Here is a 14442-nt window from a genome sequence, read left to right on the forward strand (position 1 = left end):
AAGCAGTGGAAGTTGAGACCATGACGGCGGATTAATTGACCAAGGGGGAACAGGTAGAGGATGAAGAGGAGGGGGCCAAGGACTGAGCCTTGGGGGACACCTTGGGGGAGGGGAGCGGTGGGGGATTTACAGTTGTTAATGGAGATGAACTGGTGCCTGTCGGAGAGGTAAGATTTGATCCAGGATAGGGCTGTGCCGGTGATGTTAAAGGAGGTTTCAAGTCGGGTGAGGAGAATGGAGTGATTTATGGTGTCAAAGGCAGCGCTGAGTTCAAGTAGGATGAGGATGTTGAGGTTGCCAGCGTCAGAGGAGAGGAAAAGGTCGTTGGTGATTTTGAGGAGCGCAGTTTCAGTACTGTGGTTGGAGCGGAATCCAGATTGGAAAGTTTCATACAGGTTATTGGTAGAGAGGTGGTATTTGAGTTGAGAAGCTACAGCGCGTTCCAAAACTTTGGACAGAAAGGGTAGGTTGGAGATTGGTCTGAAGTTGTTTGGGGTGTCAGGGTTGAGTCCAGGTTTTTTCAGAATGGGGGTGATAGCAGCGATTTTGAGGGATGGCGGGACGATGCCAGTGGACAGGGAGGAGTTTATTGTTGCAGTGATAAGTGGAGAGAGAGCAGGAAGGCAGGCCTTGACAAAGCTGGAGGGGATGGGGTCCAGAGAGCAGATGGCAGTTTTTATTCCTGTGAAGAGGTCAGAGAGGTCGGTGGTGGAGACTGGGGAGAACTGAGGCAGGGGTTGACAGGATAAGGGGGAGCAGGTGGTTTGAGGGGGAACAAGTGCGTTGGTGGTTAAGGTGCTGTAGATGCTGTCTATTTTGCTTTGGAAGAATGAAAGGAAAGAGGTGCATTTGTCAACTGTGAATGACTGGGAGATGGTGTCCAGGGGGCTGAGGAGTTTGTTTATTGTAGAGAAGAGTGCTTTTGGGTTTCCGGAGCCAGAGTGAATTATTTGAGAGTAGTAGGTGGAGTGGGCGCGGGAGAGGGCATCTTTGTATTGCTGCAGGTGGTCTTTGTAGGCTTGGGAGTGAATTGTGAGACCTGTTTTGTTGCGGAGTCTTTCAAGTTGGCGGGCATGGGTTTTCATCATGCGGAGTTCAGGGGTAAACCAGGGAGCAGAGTGGGTGAAGGAAACTACTTTAGTGTCTAAAAACAAATCAGGCTCAAAAACAACTGTAACCTCTTCACCTCAGCCAGACAGGGCTGCACCCCTTGTGCAAGCCTTGTTTATATCAGTCACTAAATTGCCTAATTGGCCAATTTACCAAACTTCTAATTTAATTGATCAGCCAATCCACGCACTCACTTCTATCCTGCCTTCCTCTGATGAGCTTGGAGGTATGCGCTTCACTGATTGCCTGCCAGCGTCCTTTTGGCACTCTTTTTAAACAGACTTTAACCTGCAATTAACACTTGCTTTCTCTCAGCCAACGGTCTTCTTTGCTCCTGCACTCCCGACCTTTACTGACTGACTGTTAGCGCCCTTTTGGCGCTCTTTTTAAATGGACTTTAACCTGCAATTAACACTTACTTTCTCTCAGCCAACGGTCTTCTTTGCTCCTGCACTCCCGACCTTTACTAATCTGAGCAGTTTGATTATAGTTTTTTTTTTCTTGCACCCTGGTTTGTAGAAATGGGAAGCCTGCAAACTTTGGTTCATATGTTTAAGTTTTAAATATTAAAGTATGTTTTCAGGACTTGTGGTTTCACTGCAACATATTCCACTTAAGCATTGGTTAAAAATCAAAAATTGGGTAAAGCAGTGAGCCAAAGAGGAATGTCTAATTGGGGCTGCATTTGGGGGTAAAATAGCTTTTTTAAACTTGTAAATGTTTTTGTTTGCTCTTTCAGATTGGAGCACAGTGTTATTTGGAATGCTCTGCACTCACTCAAAAAGGCTTAAAAACAGTTTTTGATGAAGCAATTTTGACAGTTTTCCACCCAAAAAAGAGGAAAAGAGGTTGTGCAAAATGCCGTGTGTGTTGTGCAATTATCTGACGGAGTACAAGAGGGCAAAATAACTTTTAATATAAGAAGGCAAGTTCTGGGTGACGAACAAGAACGAAGCTGATTGTACAAACAGACAGCATTTCACATGGAAGTTTTTTTGGGGAAAAGGAAAGCAATCATTTCCTTGTTCCTTGGTGTGATGAAGAGATGGAGAAGGCATCCAATAGGAACGGCTGCAATAGTGGACTAACAAAAGTATCAAACCTCAACAGAAGTCATATTAGTTTACTGATAACTGTCATTCACTTTTCGTTGCCAGGGGTGTATCTTTTCTCAAGTCTGGCTGGAAAGTGCTGAGCCATTGTTTTAAAACAAAAAAACTATCCATCTGCGTTATGGCAAAGATGTGACTAGGAAGCCTGAGGAACAGTGGAGGCAAAGGCGCTGGACAGAACGCATTGAAGCACTGCAGTGGAACCCCATTACTTTCAGCTAAGCTTTTCCGTGGCCTTATACAGCTTACTATAAGCACATACCGCAGTTTGAAGACCTCAGTAGTATTTGTTCATACAGTACTGCCTTCCTGAAGCCGGGTGAGCACTAATACAACTTGCAATAGCAATAGCCATCTGAACTCTAGCAGCATGCAGAGATCAATGAATAACTGAATATTGTGTAAGCCATTATTTCAGAAACACAGCGATAAAGGTGATCTTCAATGTTTATTCAAAATACAGTAATACCAGCACGACATTTTGAATTTAAAACAATATATAAAACGAGGTTGTGTTACCCAGGGTTCTCTAATTTCATGACAAAGAACTAGACTTGAAGTAATCCTTGCTCTAAGCAACCCAAAAGAGAGGTGGTTTTTTTTAATTGATTTTTTTTACAGCATCTGATGCTTTGCTTTGGGCCTGCTATAGTCTTATTTTAGCCAACTGATTGCAGAGATGTAGCTTAAGAAAAGTGTCTCTGCTAAAATATCAAGTAGCACGTTAGTGTTACCAAGGTTTATTTAAGTTTTTTAAAATATACAGATTAAGAATGCTTAAAAATTGGGTTTATGATTTCTCGCAACAAGCTGTAAATTCACGACTCACTGGGTTGTGGAATGCTGTCCTGATTTCATTACCGTGAAAATGTTGAACAGAGGAAGTTGTCTCCTCACTGGAGGAAGAATATATTTTGAAAAGTGTGCCAATATTTCACTCCTGCATAAACGTTGGCTGAGAGTACAGAGACACATTAGCAGAAGCCAGTGCTTGCCCATTCGTCTGTGGTTACACGTAGCATGTTGAGGCTATCAGATAAAAATAGGGAGGGAATAAATGACTTTAAATCCTTTCCCAACATTGGCATGCATTTTAAGAATCAATAGATTTCTTTAAGTTTCTTCAGGAATTCCTATGCTGTCCCTGCACTTGTCACTTCTTGCAGTCCAATAGACCATGACTTGGTATGAACTTTCCCTCAGCATCTCCTTCCCATTGTATCTGATCTGTTTTATCTGTTCCAAAAATTCACTTGAAGTTTTCATTTCTTGAATGAACAGTGTTGTATATTTCACCTTGCATTATTTTCTGCAGATAACTATAAAAAGTTTTCTTTCGTGAAGAGTAATACAGTAGAACAGAAACTAGGCTACATCATTGAATTTTTGAGCCAAACATTATCGGCTTAGGGGAAATCAGATAGGAAGATTTTGATTTTCGAGTTTAATTGGGATATTATTGCAAATATAGTTCAAAATGACATTCCATTTCATCAAATAATATCAGCCCAGTGAGTTTGGATTTTGGATTCCCTGAGTTAGACATGCGTCAGCAATATTTTGCTAACCCTTTCTATGGATTGTGTGTGTGCTGGGAGGCAGCAGGGCGTCTGTGGCCAGGGTGAACAGTGAGATCCCCTCACCAGTGTGACTTAAGAATTGAGAAAGAAATAGAAGGAAGATAGAGAAGGTGTAGAGTGAATTAGTGTTGACTAATTGTAGAAGTTCAAAAAGAGAGGGTAAAAAGTCTGGATTAACAGAAAAAAGTGACAGCATGGAAAAAAGATTTAACTTTTTAACATTAATGGTGTTAGTCAAACAGCAAATTATGGTAGTTCACAAGTCACAGGGTGTCACATCCTTGCCATGAGCTGCCAGACTATCTATGCAGTGATAGCATCACTAAGCTGTCCATTATTTTTGTGCAAGATTAAAATATAGTATAATTCTTAATACAACTTAAATGATGCAAATACTTAGTAATTTTAAATGCAAGGTGGACAGAATGATCACCAAGTCACGATTCAGTTGACGACCATTATTCTGCATGTACAGTGCGCACAAAGCATTGCCGCTTCATTTAAACACTACTTATGGTTGTGAAGAACAAGTTCAGTCACTTCCCCAATTCTGCATTTCTCAAAATATCAATACTCAGTTAATAGATCAGTGGCCTGCTTATTGTAATCGACAATTTAGCACCAGTGCTAACATGTGCTTTTCTAGAAATCTGCCTATGAAAATCCAAGGATTTCTGTATCATGGGTTTGCCTTTCCCAACTTTGTTTTTCTGTACATCAGTTCTGTGGGATCACTGATATGCAGCAGCAGTAACGTCATCATGCAGGCTGAAGGATCATTTCGTCGAAAAGGTCTTATTGTTATCCATCTAGGAAGATCAAAGCACAACTATTTAAACATTTTACAGAGCTTGCAGGTTAGAATATATGCATATGATTAAAGGGTCTAGTATAAATATTGCAAACATATTTTTTAAACGCATTATATTTTGAAATATTTATCTTGGAGAGTTACAATCCATAAACAAATTTAATTTGTTTCAGGAGAACAGTTTGACAAGTGGTATTTATGGCTGAACATAACAATGACAAGCTCACTTGCACATCAAACAAGAAAGCGTAACGTTTTAGGATATTTTGCAGGAAGACCAGTTCATGAAAAAAATAGTTATTGATTACTATGCAAAACGATTCTCCCAATGCAGAGGTGAAGAATCAATGGTAGCAATTTTTAGTTCATAATTTCTAGCAGCAGAAATAGGCCATTCAGTCAATCAAGTCTATTTCGCCATTCAATAATAGCTGATCTAATATTGTGGTGTGTATGCGCATTGTCCAGAAGTCACTAAGTTTCATGATGTAGTGATGGCAAAGGCTAATGGTTTCACCATTAGCATACCAAAATCTGGACCAACATTCAAATCTAGTTTTACTATATAGGAGTTTCCAAATATTTCTACCATCTATCACATTATGCCAATTGAACCTTGATATGCATTCTTGTTTATTTACATATTTTCACAATGCTTTTTAAATAACTAGAAGCATAATTCACGACTGGTAACTCAGTACTCTGCAATTTAAGTCCACTCTTTTGTATTTTAAAATGTATGAACTTATGTCCAATCATTTGACACATCTTTATCGATATCATAGAAGATGGACACAAAATGCTGGAGTAGCTCAGCGGGTCAGGCAGTATCTGGAGAAAAAGAATAGGTGACTTTTTGGGTCGGAACCCTCCTTCCTTCTTTATCAATATGGTCTTGAAATTAGTCGTAATGGGAATGAAAACATCTGGAATTTGTAATTGCATTGTAGTCCATCACTTCTGACTCTTGTTAATTATATTATTGGTAGGAAAATATAATGTTCTGGGTGCACTTATTACACTTGAAGGGAGCCAATGTTAACAAGTGAGCAGATGGAAGTATTACAGAGCTGTTTCAAGATCCCACATTCAGGAGCGAGTTTTCTCAATTGTCCCGATAGCAGAATGTGAATTTTGGAGTGGTATAAGAACAAGTTTTTTTTCCGGGCTTTATGTAGCCAAATATCTCTCCAACTAATACAGATTGTTTCTTGGTGCACTCGATTTATCCTGTAAAAATATGAATATAAGCTAAGCATTAATATTCAAAGTAGCCTTGCTGAACCTATTTAGTAAACAAGTGTATAATCTATGAAGATAAACAGTGTTTCAAAATTAGCACAAATATGAAGGAAATTTAAATTTGAGTTCAAATATAAATTTGAGTGAACAAAATTTACCAAACTACATCTATACATCATTGAACAATTGGGTCGTTGTAAATGGTTGAAGTAAGCAATATATTTTAACATTATTTCCAAAATAGCTAGGCATGTAACACTACACAGAATGATGAATTTGAAATGCTATTGAAGTTTGGGACAGTCTAAACGAGGAGAGGGGATACTTTTCTAAACAGTCAATACTCAGAAAAAAAACTGCATTACCAATGAGCTCACTAAACTGGAAAATGCATTATATTTGAAAATTTGAAAGTATGTAGTAGCATTTGAATGGTCTGTCTTGCAATCCATGATTAGCACGTGGTTTTGTGGTAATGCTGTAATGTTATATTTCAGTGCTTTGCCAACCTCTAAAGTCAAACAGGAAACTGCTGGTTTCAATTAAAATTGGTTGATATATCTTCATGCATCTGGGACTCTGGACCAACCATCCTATCTGTACTCGTTAGAACCACTTCAAAGCATGTTACAACTTTTATTTGGCCCAATTTAATAGATTTTTCCACAGACAATCAGCTCAAAATTATTTCAGTTGCATTCATATTGGTGCCGATGTCTGTTGGTCTCACCTTGGGTTAAGAATCCAGTTTTTAATTTCATGACTATACATGTTATAAGTACTTGTAAGTTAGACATTTTGTACTCTTTCTAACTGAAATAAGGCTGAGGGTTCCATTCTTGATCATACATCTCATTCTCTCATCCTCTGTAATTACGTGCTGTCTATTGAAATCAACAAGCACAGTCCAAACGGAGGAGGAGAAGAAGCACACCTGCTTGTGTGCGGTGACGGCGCTGGGCCTGGGTGGGAGGGGGGACTCGAGGAAGCCGTGGGTTGAAGGGACGGAAGGGAAGGATAAGTGGACCATCTGTCCGACCATCTCCCTCCTGCTCGGGAGTGTCCCCGGGTGTGAGAGAGAGGAGAGAGGAAAGAAGCGAGAGGAGAGGGGTACCCCTGTTTGCGAGCGGGCGGCTCCGCTAACGGCGTCCATCTTGTTTGTGCGAGTGAGGAGAGAGTCTGTGCGTGCCCTCTGGTGATGTCATACGCACAGCACTTTGAAAAAATGTGTTTAGAAATTAGTTTTTTAACTTTAAAATCTCTCTAACTTAAAAGATATACGACCAACTTAAATAAAACTTGTTATAAACAGTCGTCAGGACAGTGTTGATTAAGGTGGTGCTAAAATTGTGGCGCTATGGTTGGCCGTTTTGACTGCAGGTCCACATGTCTCTCAGAGAGATATACATACATACAAATATATTTATATATATCTCTGCATGAATTGTACCGGGGGGGGGGGGCAGGCGGGAGGGAGCGCGAGCGCGAGCTCATCTCACAGTCGCACGGGTCCCATTGTGATGTCACACGCTGAAGACCTTCAAGAAATCGGTTAGAAATGAAATGTTTTAACTTCAAAACCTTTCCAACTTTAAAAATTTAAGACCAATTTAAATGAAACTTGTTAGAAACAGTCATATTGCCCCCTAAGTTGTGTGGCAGCCTGATTACATACACCCTATGCCACAAAGACCACAACCATGTCTCTCACCAAGACCACACATTGCAACATCGACCACTGGGATGGACAGACAGTGTGATCCAACAGTGGTGTCAAAATGGAAGTCTAGCAAAGACCCTTTAACTCGTACAGCATGGATGCGGCTAGCTCGTCAGCCAAACAATCTGTGCTGACCATCAACCTCGCCATTCCACTAATCCCACATTAATCCCACTTTTTAAATCTCCCCACATTCTCAACACCCTCCCGCATTCTGCCACTCATCTAAAGGATAAGAGAACCTGGATGAGCAGGTGATCACAGGTGGTGAGAGCAACTTCCACACAAACAGTACCCGAGGTCAGTTCTGGCTCCAGGTCTCTGGCCCCATGAAGCAGTGGCACTACCTGCTATGCCACTGTGCCTCCCTTTTACATGGATTATGACTGGTCGTGTGGTTTGCTCCTTGTGTAATTAAAGTTAGTGAACAGTGAAAGCAACAACCTTTTTGATCCAATTTCTGTCAGTAAAGCGGAACCACATGTTGGGGGAGTCCAGAACCAGGGGCCGCAGTTTAAGAATAAGGGGTAGGCCATTTAGAACGGAGATGAGGAAAAACTTTATCAGTCAGAGAGTTGTAAATCTGTGGAATTCTCTGCCTCAGAAGGCAGTGGAGGCCAATTCTCTGAATGCTTTCGAGAGAGAGCTAAATAGAGCTCTTAAGGATAACGGAGTCAGAGGGTATGGGGAGAAGGCAGGAACTGGGGTACTGATTGAGAATGATCAGCCATGATCACATTGAATGGTGGTGCTGGCTCGAATGGCCTACCCCATGCACCTATTCTCTTTTGTCACATGCTGCACATGTTGTAGTTATTGCGTGTGTGCAATGTTGCAGTGCTAATTTTTTAGGTGCCGGAGCTGTCACTGGTGCCGGAGTGGCTGCTGTTAAATTCCCTGCTAGTTAAAATTCCCCCGTTATTTATTTTGGCTTTTTTCTAAAGAGGTGCCGGAGCAGCGCTCCAGTAGTACTGCATCCCTGCGTGTGTGTGAAACGTGACTGGGGAAATGTCACTTGCTCTCGGGTAAATCCAAATGGGAATTACCCAATCCTTTTTCCAGATTGGCAGGATTTCTAATGGAAGTCAGTGCAAACACTTAAAAATATGCTTTTCCAAAATGTGTTTCTAATTCAAGATCTGGACGGTTGCTTTTTATTGTGTACAGAGTTGGTTTGAAGGGAAGAAATGTCAGAGTTTTCATCAGGCATAATGCAGTAGATTCTTAAAATTAAATATTTTCCCAGGGACTTTGAGTATTTCTGGGATGCATTATGTCAACTATTTTTCTCAGCTCAGGGATCCATGTACATTATCAAGCAATTAAGTCGCTATTGTGCTATCCAGTTGATTTGTTTTACTAAAGTGCTCAATGGGATAGCTACATGCTTTCTAAAGTAAATTTCTAAAGTAGACATGATGTCTAAAGTAAATTTTAATTCTTTGCTTTTCAATAATAAAGCAGCAGATTTGTCATTCAGATTAAGAAAGACACAGGTGATCAATGGGAACAGCATCAGCTGAAAACAATTGTGACAATCTAGTTGGCAGTGTTAGCGGCATCCTACCCAAACTTTGTATTTTGTTCAAATTAGCTGTCGATTAGAATGGAGATTCTAGGAGAGACTTTTCTGAGAACTGCACTATAATTCAATTTCATTTAGATTCCATTAGATGCCTAACGAACAGGTAAAAGCATTTTTACAGTAGTCCGACAGAAATATGGTATCATAATAGTATTTGCAGGAAATCCATCCATTGCCAAGTAGTGACTGTTCAGCCCATTAGTGCTTTATATTGTCGGTGTCTCATAGATATGCTGCTGGTTTTGAAACTGGAATCTTACTTAACAAATCCAATGGTGACTGCTCTTCAGTCTTTCAGTACTTAGACAGTTATGAGCCTATCTTCTTTCCTGATGGGTTTTTCACCTTCGACCCTTGGAGCCTATTTTGTAGCCAGTAACTTACTGCAGATGAATCATTGTTAATCAGATACCATAGTGAATTAAGATTGGTTCTATTCTAGATGTATAGCGTAATTACACTCAGGATATAAATTCAAAGCATTTATGATATAGATGTTCTACAGAAATGGATATACAGCTTACTGCTCTTTTGAAAAGCATACAAACTACTTCTGATATTCTGCTCTCTTTTTAAAAACTCAGTCTTTTAAAAGGCATTAACATTACCCAGGCTTACTGCATGGTTTGTTAGCTGCTGCAGTTTAGAACTGGGACTGTGCTAATATGAAGGTGCTTTGGGAGTGATCTCTTTGCTAGGATCTCTCCGTTACTCATATCATTTAAAAAATATAATTAACTCCTTAATTTAGCTTTAACAGTGAGTTGGAGGCATTCTCTTATGATGTCAATTCCCTCTTCATTACCAATTATGTATTGATTACCAATTATGTATTAATCCTTTAAACAAAAATCAAATGAACAGATGAATTTAATATTGATTATAACTTGATTTTTGATAAAAATATAGTCAAACAATACTAATCTTATTAATTTTAACTGACAATATATTGTGTAATTCATGTTAACTTAATATAGTGCTTTACACATTTGAGTTATTTTCCCCTTTCACTCCATTAGAGGACTCTGTCTGGAATAACTGAACACTATAAGTAATAAAGCGCACTACTGTGGATGCTAGATGTCTCAAATATAAACTGATTTATTTTGGAGCTCAGCAGGTCAGACAATATTTGTGGAAAGAAAATGGCTTGTGAAAATCTTTGACATGAAGCTCGTAACCTGTTTTCTCTCTCCACAGATGTTGCCAAACTGCTGAGTATTTCCAGTGTTTCCTGTATTCAAAATACTAAAAATATGAACTGTAGAATTGAAATTAATTTCTGAAAAATGCACTTTGGGTGAAATTCATATTCATGTGCTTCAGCCTCACATCAGTATTCCTTGCAAGAATTGGGACAGCGTTTCGATTTCCTTGCAGATCTTAAATTATCAAAGCAACTGGCTGGCATTTCTTCATAAATATTACTCGTCTGGACTCACTACAACTGATAAATTCTAGTTGTTTAAATGGAATTAATTCTTCATCTAGATGATCAAATTGCTGATCCTCGCAGCATTCTTTCAAATTTGCTAACTGTGCTTTTTTTGTTGCACACGTAATATATGCAGTGGTTGTCCTTGCAGAAATTGATCTGGTAAGAGGGTGCACTTGGTTTTTAAATGTTCACGACACCACAAGTTAAATATGCTTATTTTAGGAGTTAAATTAGTTAGAAATCAGGGTAAACAGAAGACAAGCAGGCTTCAAAATATATCGGGTAACCTTTATTTCCACCTTGTACTTGGATGAATTATAGTTAAAATGCATTGTTAATATAATATCACGTTTGTGCGCTGTTATTAAATGTTGAGGCAAAATTGTATTGTTAATGAGCCTTCATATATCTTTCAAGCTATCAAATGGGAATGTACCACTGACCTGACATCTAACCAAATGGTTCAACAATCGTACTGTATATTGCTGAGATCTAAATCACGTGGACTTTAATGACCACAATCAGTTTTCAGTCACAACAATGAAGAGGATGTGCTTGAAGTTAAAATGAAATCATGTAAATGTTTTTTTTTAATCAATTTCATAAACAAGCACCCTTGAAATCTTAAATGGTGTAAACAATGGGTAATAACTGAAGTTTAATTGGGTGAAATTCTGTGAATTGAGTTTCTGGAATGATCGATAACTTTGCTTATAGTATCCAGTTACATCATGTTAGTGCCTTAATATTGTTTCCATGTACTGGGGTAAATGCAGGTATTAAAATTTCAAAAGCAGCAATATTTTGAAACCAATAGAAATGCAGATTCTACATAGTTTAATAGTATCGCAATAGAGAATACAACTTGTAATTAATCCCATATTTCAGTTTAATTTCTATGCAACAGATTCAAGTATTGCTGTATTAATGGCAATTGCTGTATATGTTTAATCTTTTGTTTAATTCAGTTTATTGTGCATTTTTTGATGAAAGTAAAATTTTATTGGATATAATTGTCTTGCAATCTTTTATGCTCAGCTTGCATATCATCCTTTGGCAAAAATATAGAATTCTTGATAAGAATCCCCCCCCCCCCCCCCCCCATTACAGCAAGCACATTATAGATAGTAAATTATTGATTTCAAAACCCATTATAAACACGTTTTCATTCCTGACATGAAGAAAGGCTTTCAGGAGTAACTTTCAGCTGCTTTTTAATTCCCAGTAGAGTTTGCATTCAGCTAACTCAAATAGCAACAAGATGATGACCTAGGACTTACCATTCAAATATTGCATTCACAAACATGTATGGCTAATTCGAAGTGCAGTACAGAGACTACCAGGTGGGTGTTTTAAGACCCAGCAGTAATCTTCAATACAAGTCTACCTTTGCCAATGTAATCTGAGTCTTGCATTTTTGTTTATTGCACAATAATATTGTTGCTATGTTATTGTTATGTAACTAATAATTGTATTATTATTGTGTGGGATTTTGGTTAGTCATTCTCGCCTCGCATTACTTTTGGTTCCCGCTAGCAATCATTGTGTTGGGACTTACTTTGTGTGGTGCAGGAGTCCCCTGGAGGACAGGTGGAGACTGCATGTTGAGTTACCTGCTACTGTGATTGCTGGTGATTAAAGTAAAGAAACCAACTGTAGCCTGATTATTACCCACAGACCAGGGCGGCTGGCGCAAAGTCAAACCCAAAAACATAGGGTTTCACCAAGATAAATCTAGTCCACGTTACCGAAAGCTTTATTACGTCTTTTTATTATAAATATTCTCTGTTTACAGCCAGAAGTATCTCTAAATGTTTACAAGGATGCAAAAGAGCATTAAAAATAATAGCCCGAGTTGGCTGTGCAGTGCTTAGAACTGACTCTGCCATTGGCTGAACATTCATATCATGTTCCAATCCTATCCCTAAATCCATTAATTCCATTGATTTTTTAAAATCTCTCAATATAATGCACGTAGCCCCATCATCTCTAAGTCACTGATTCAGTTTATATATTGCTGAGACACAAACAGTGATACTTGGAGCACATTCTTGATTATACTTTGAACATCATGAAAACCGTCCATTTATTTCCCTCCCCAGTTTTGTCCATCAAGCAAGCCTAATGTGTGGCAACTTACTGAATGCCTTTAAAAATAAATCAGTGAACATAGTTGGAAACTGCAGTCCTCTGAGGGTAAAAAAACCCTCAAGATTCACAACATTCGGCATGAAGAGATTTCTTCTCATCTTCGTTCTAACTGACTAACCTTCACCCTGAAACTATTATTCCAAGACTCTTTGAAGGAAATAGGTTTTCAGCATCTGATTTGACAAGTTTAAAATGAAATGTAGTTGCACCCGTTTCTGGTCTGTTCCAGCAGTCGAATATAACTGCTTGGTGCTGCAAAGTGCTTACACTCTGAACCAGGTAAGGAAACTGGGAGGCAGTTTTACTAATACGAAACACGCTGGTGCCATCTGGTAAGGCATTCAGTGATCCGGAGCCTAATCAAGCAGAAGGTGCTTCAAGAGGTGTTGGGCCAAAGCATCACCTTCTGAAAAGACCAGGACACCTTCCTCACTAAAACCAGCCTATACAGCGGTAGGTGATGGAAGTTAGAACTGTTTTGTGATTTCCTTTTTAAAGTTTTCTGTTACTTAGAGTCATACTGTGTGGAAACAGGCCCTTCGGACCAACCTGCCCACACCAACCAACATGTCCCATCTACATTAGTCCCACCTGCCTGTGTTTGGCATCTATCCCTATAAGCCTGTCCTATCCATGTACCTGTCTAAATGTTTCTTAAATGTTGCGTTAATAGCTGCCTCAACTATCTCCTCCGGCAGCTCCTTCCAGTAGGCAAGTAAATAATTTTAAGTAAACTTGAAAATTTCACGAAACCTTCAGAAACTTGTCTGTTACGCTGTCAAGTAAACTTAATTCGATACTTCATGAACTGGACATACATTTTCATTCTGCTACTCTAAAAACTGGTATTTAATATTATGTTTAAGAAAATGGCATTTTCATTCTGAATCGGTGTTGATCCTCCATTTAAAAATATAAATATAAAATAATAAAAATGCTCAGCTAGTTGGGCAGCATATGTGAAGAGTGAAACAGCATTCATGTTTAATTTTTTTTTAAACAACAATGTGCTGTAGGAATTAAACAGACCAAGCAACTTCAGTGGAGAGAAAAGGACAGATGATGGTTTGGATCGGGAACCTTCTCTTCGTTCCTCTGAGTCATCCTTATGGGCAGGTCAAATATCAGCAACTCAAAATACCAAGTAAAATGCTCTTTTTACAGGACCAAAACTAAAAGGGGGGGAGGGGGTGCAGCTGGTAGAGCTGCTGCCTGACAGCGCCAGAGATCCGGGTTCGATCCTGACCTCGGGTGATGTCTGTGTGGAGTTTGCATGTTCTCCCTGTGGCTGTGTTGGTTTCCTCCGCATATTCTGGTTTCCTTCCACATCGTGTAGACATCTGGGTTTATAGGTTGACACAAAATGCTGGAGTAACTCAGCGGGTCAGGCAGCATCTCAGGAGAGAAGGAATGGGTGAAGAACCTTTAATTGGCTTATGTAAATTGCCCCGAGTGTGTAGAGAAAATGGATGGAAAAGTGGGATAACAATAGAACTAGTGTGGATGGGTAATTAATGGTCAGTGTGAACTTGTTGGGCCAAAGGGGCTGTTTCATGTATGTCTAAACTAAAACTAAATTCATGAACTCCAAGTTATTAGACAAAGTCCAAGCAAAAATACCAAATTAAACAATATTTTTTCCACTGCACTTTCCAATCCTCCAGTCATGAAAATCAACAAACGTACAGAGGAC

General features: G+C 39.2%; 1 protein-coding gene across 2 annotated transcripts in view; it reads left to right on the plus strand.

Annotated features, from left to right (window-relative positions):
- The window catches only part of LOC144597418 (rho-related GTP-binding protein RhoJ-like), a 43130-nt gene extending 31624 nt beyond the window's left edge, over nucleotides 1-11506 (plus strand). The window contains exons 5-6 of one of the 2 annotated variants that reach the window (XR_013547749.1): nucleotides 1850-2541; nucleotides 10361-11506. Coding sequence is in view for 1 of the 2 variants with exons in the window: in XM_078406771.1 (XP_078262897.1) it covers nucleotides 1850-1996 (147 nt within the window). In the remaining variant the exon portion in view is untranslated. Of the gene's footprint in view, nucleotides 1-1849; nucleotides 7357-10360 lie in introns of those variants that run through there. The other variant, XM_078406771.1, reaches the window with a different exon arrangement.
- The last annotated feature ends 2936 nt before the right edge of the window (nucleotides 11507-14442 follow it).

The sequence above is a fragment of the Rhinoraja longicauda genome, chromosome 10 (genome assembly GCF_053455715.1).
Source record: "Rhinoraja longicauda isolate Sanriku21f chromosome 10, sRhiLon1.1, whole genome shotgun sequence".
In the NCBI taxonomy this organism is placed as follows: domain Eukaryota; kingdom Metazoa; phylum Chordata; class Chondrichthyes; order Rajiformes; family Arhynchobatidae; genus Rhinoraja; species Rhinoraja longicauda.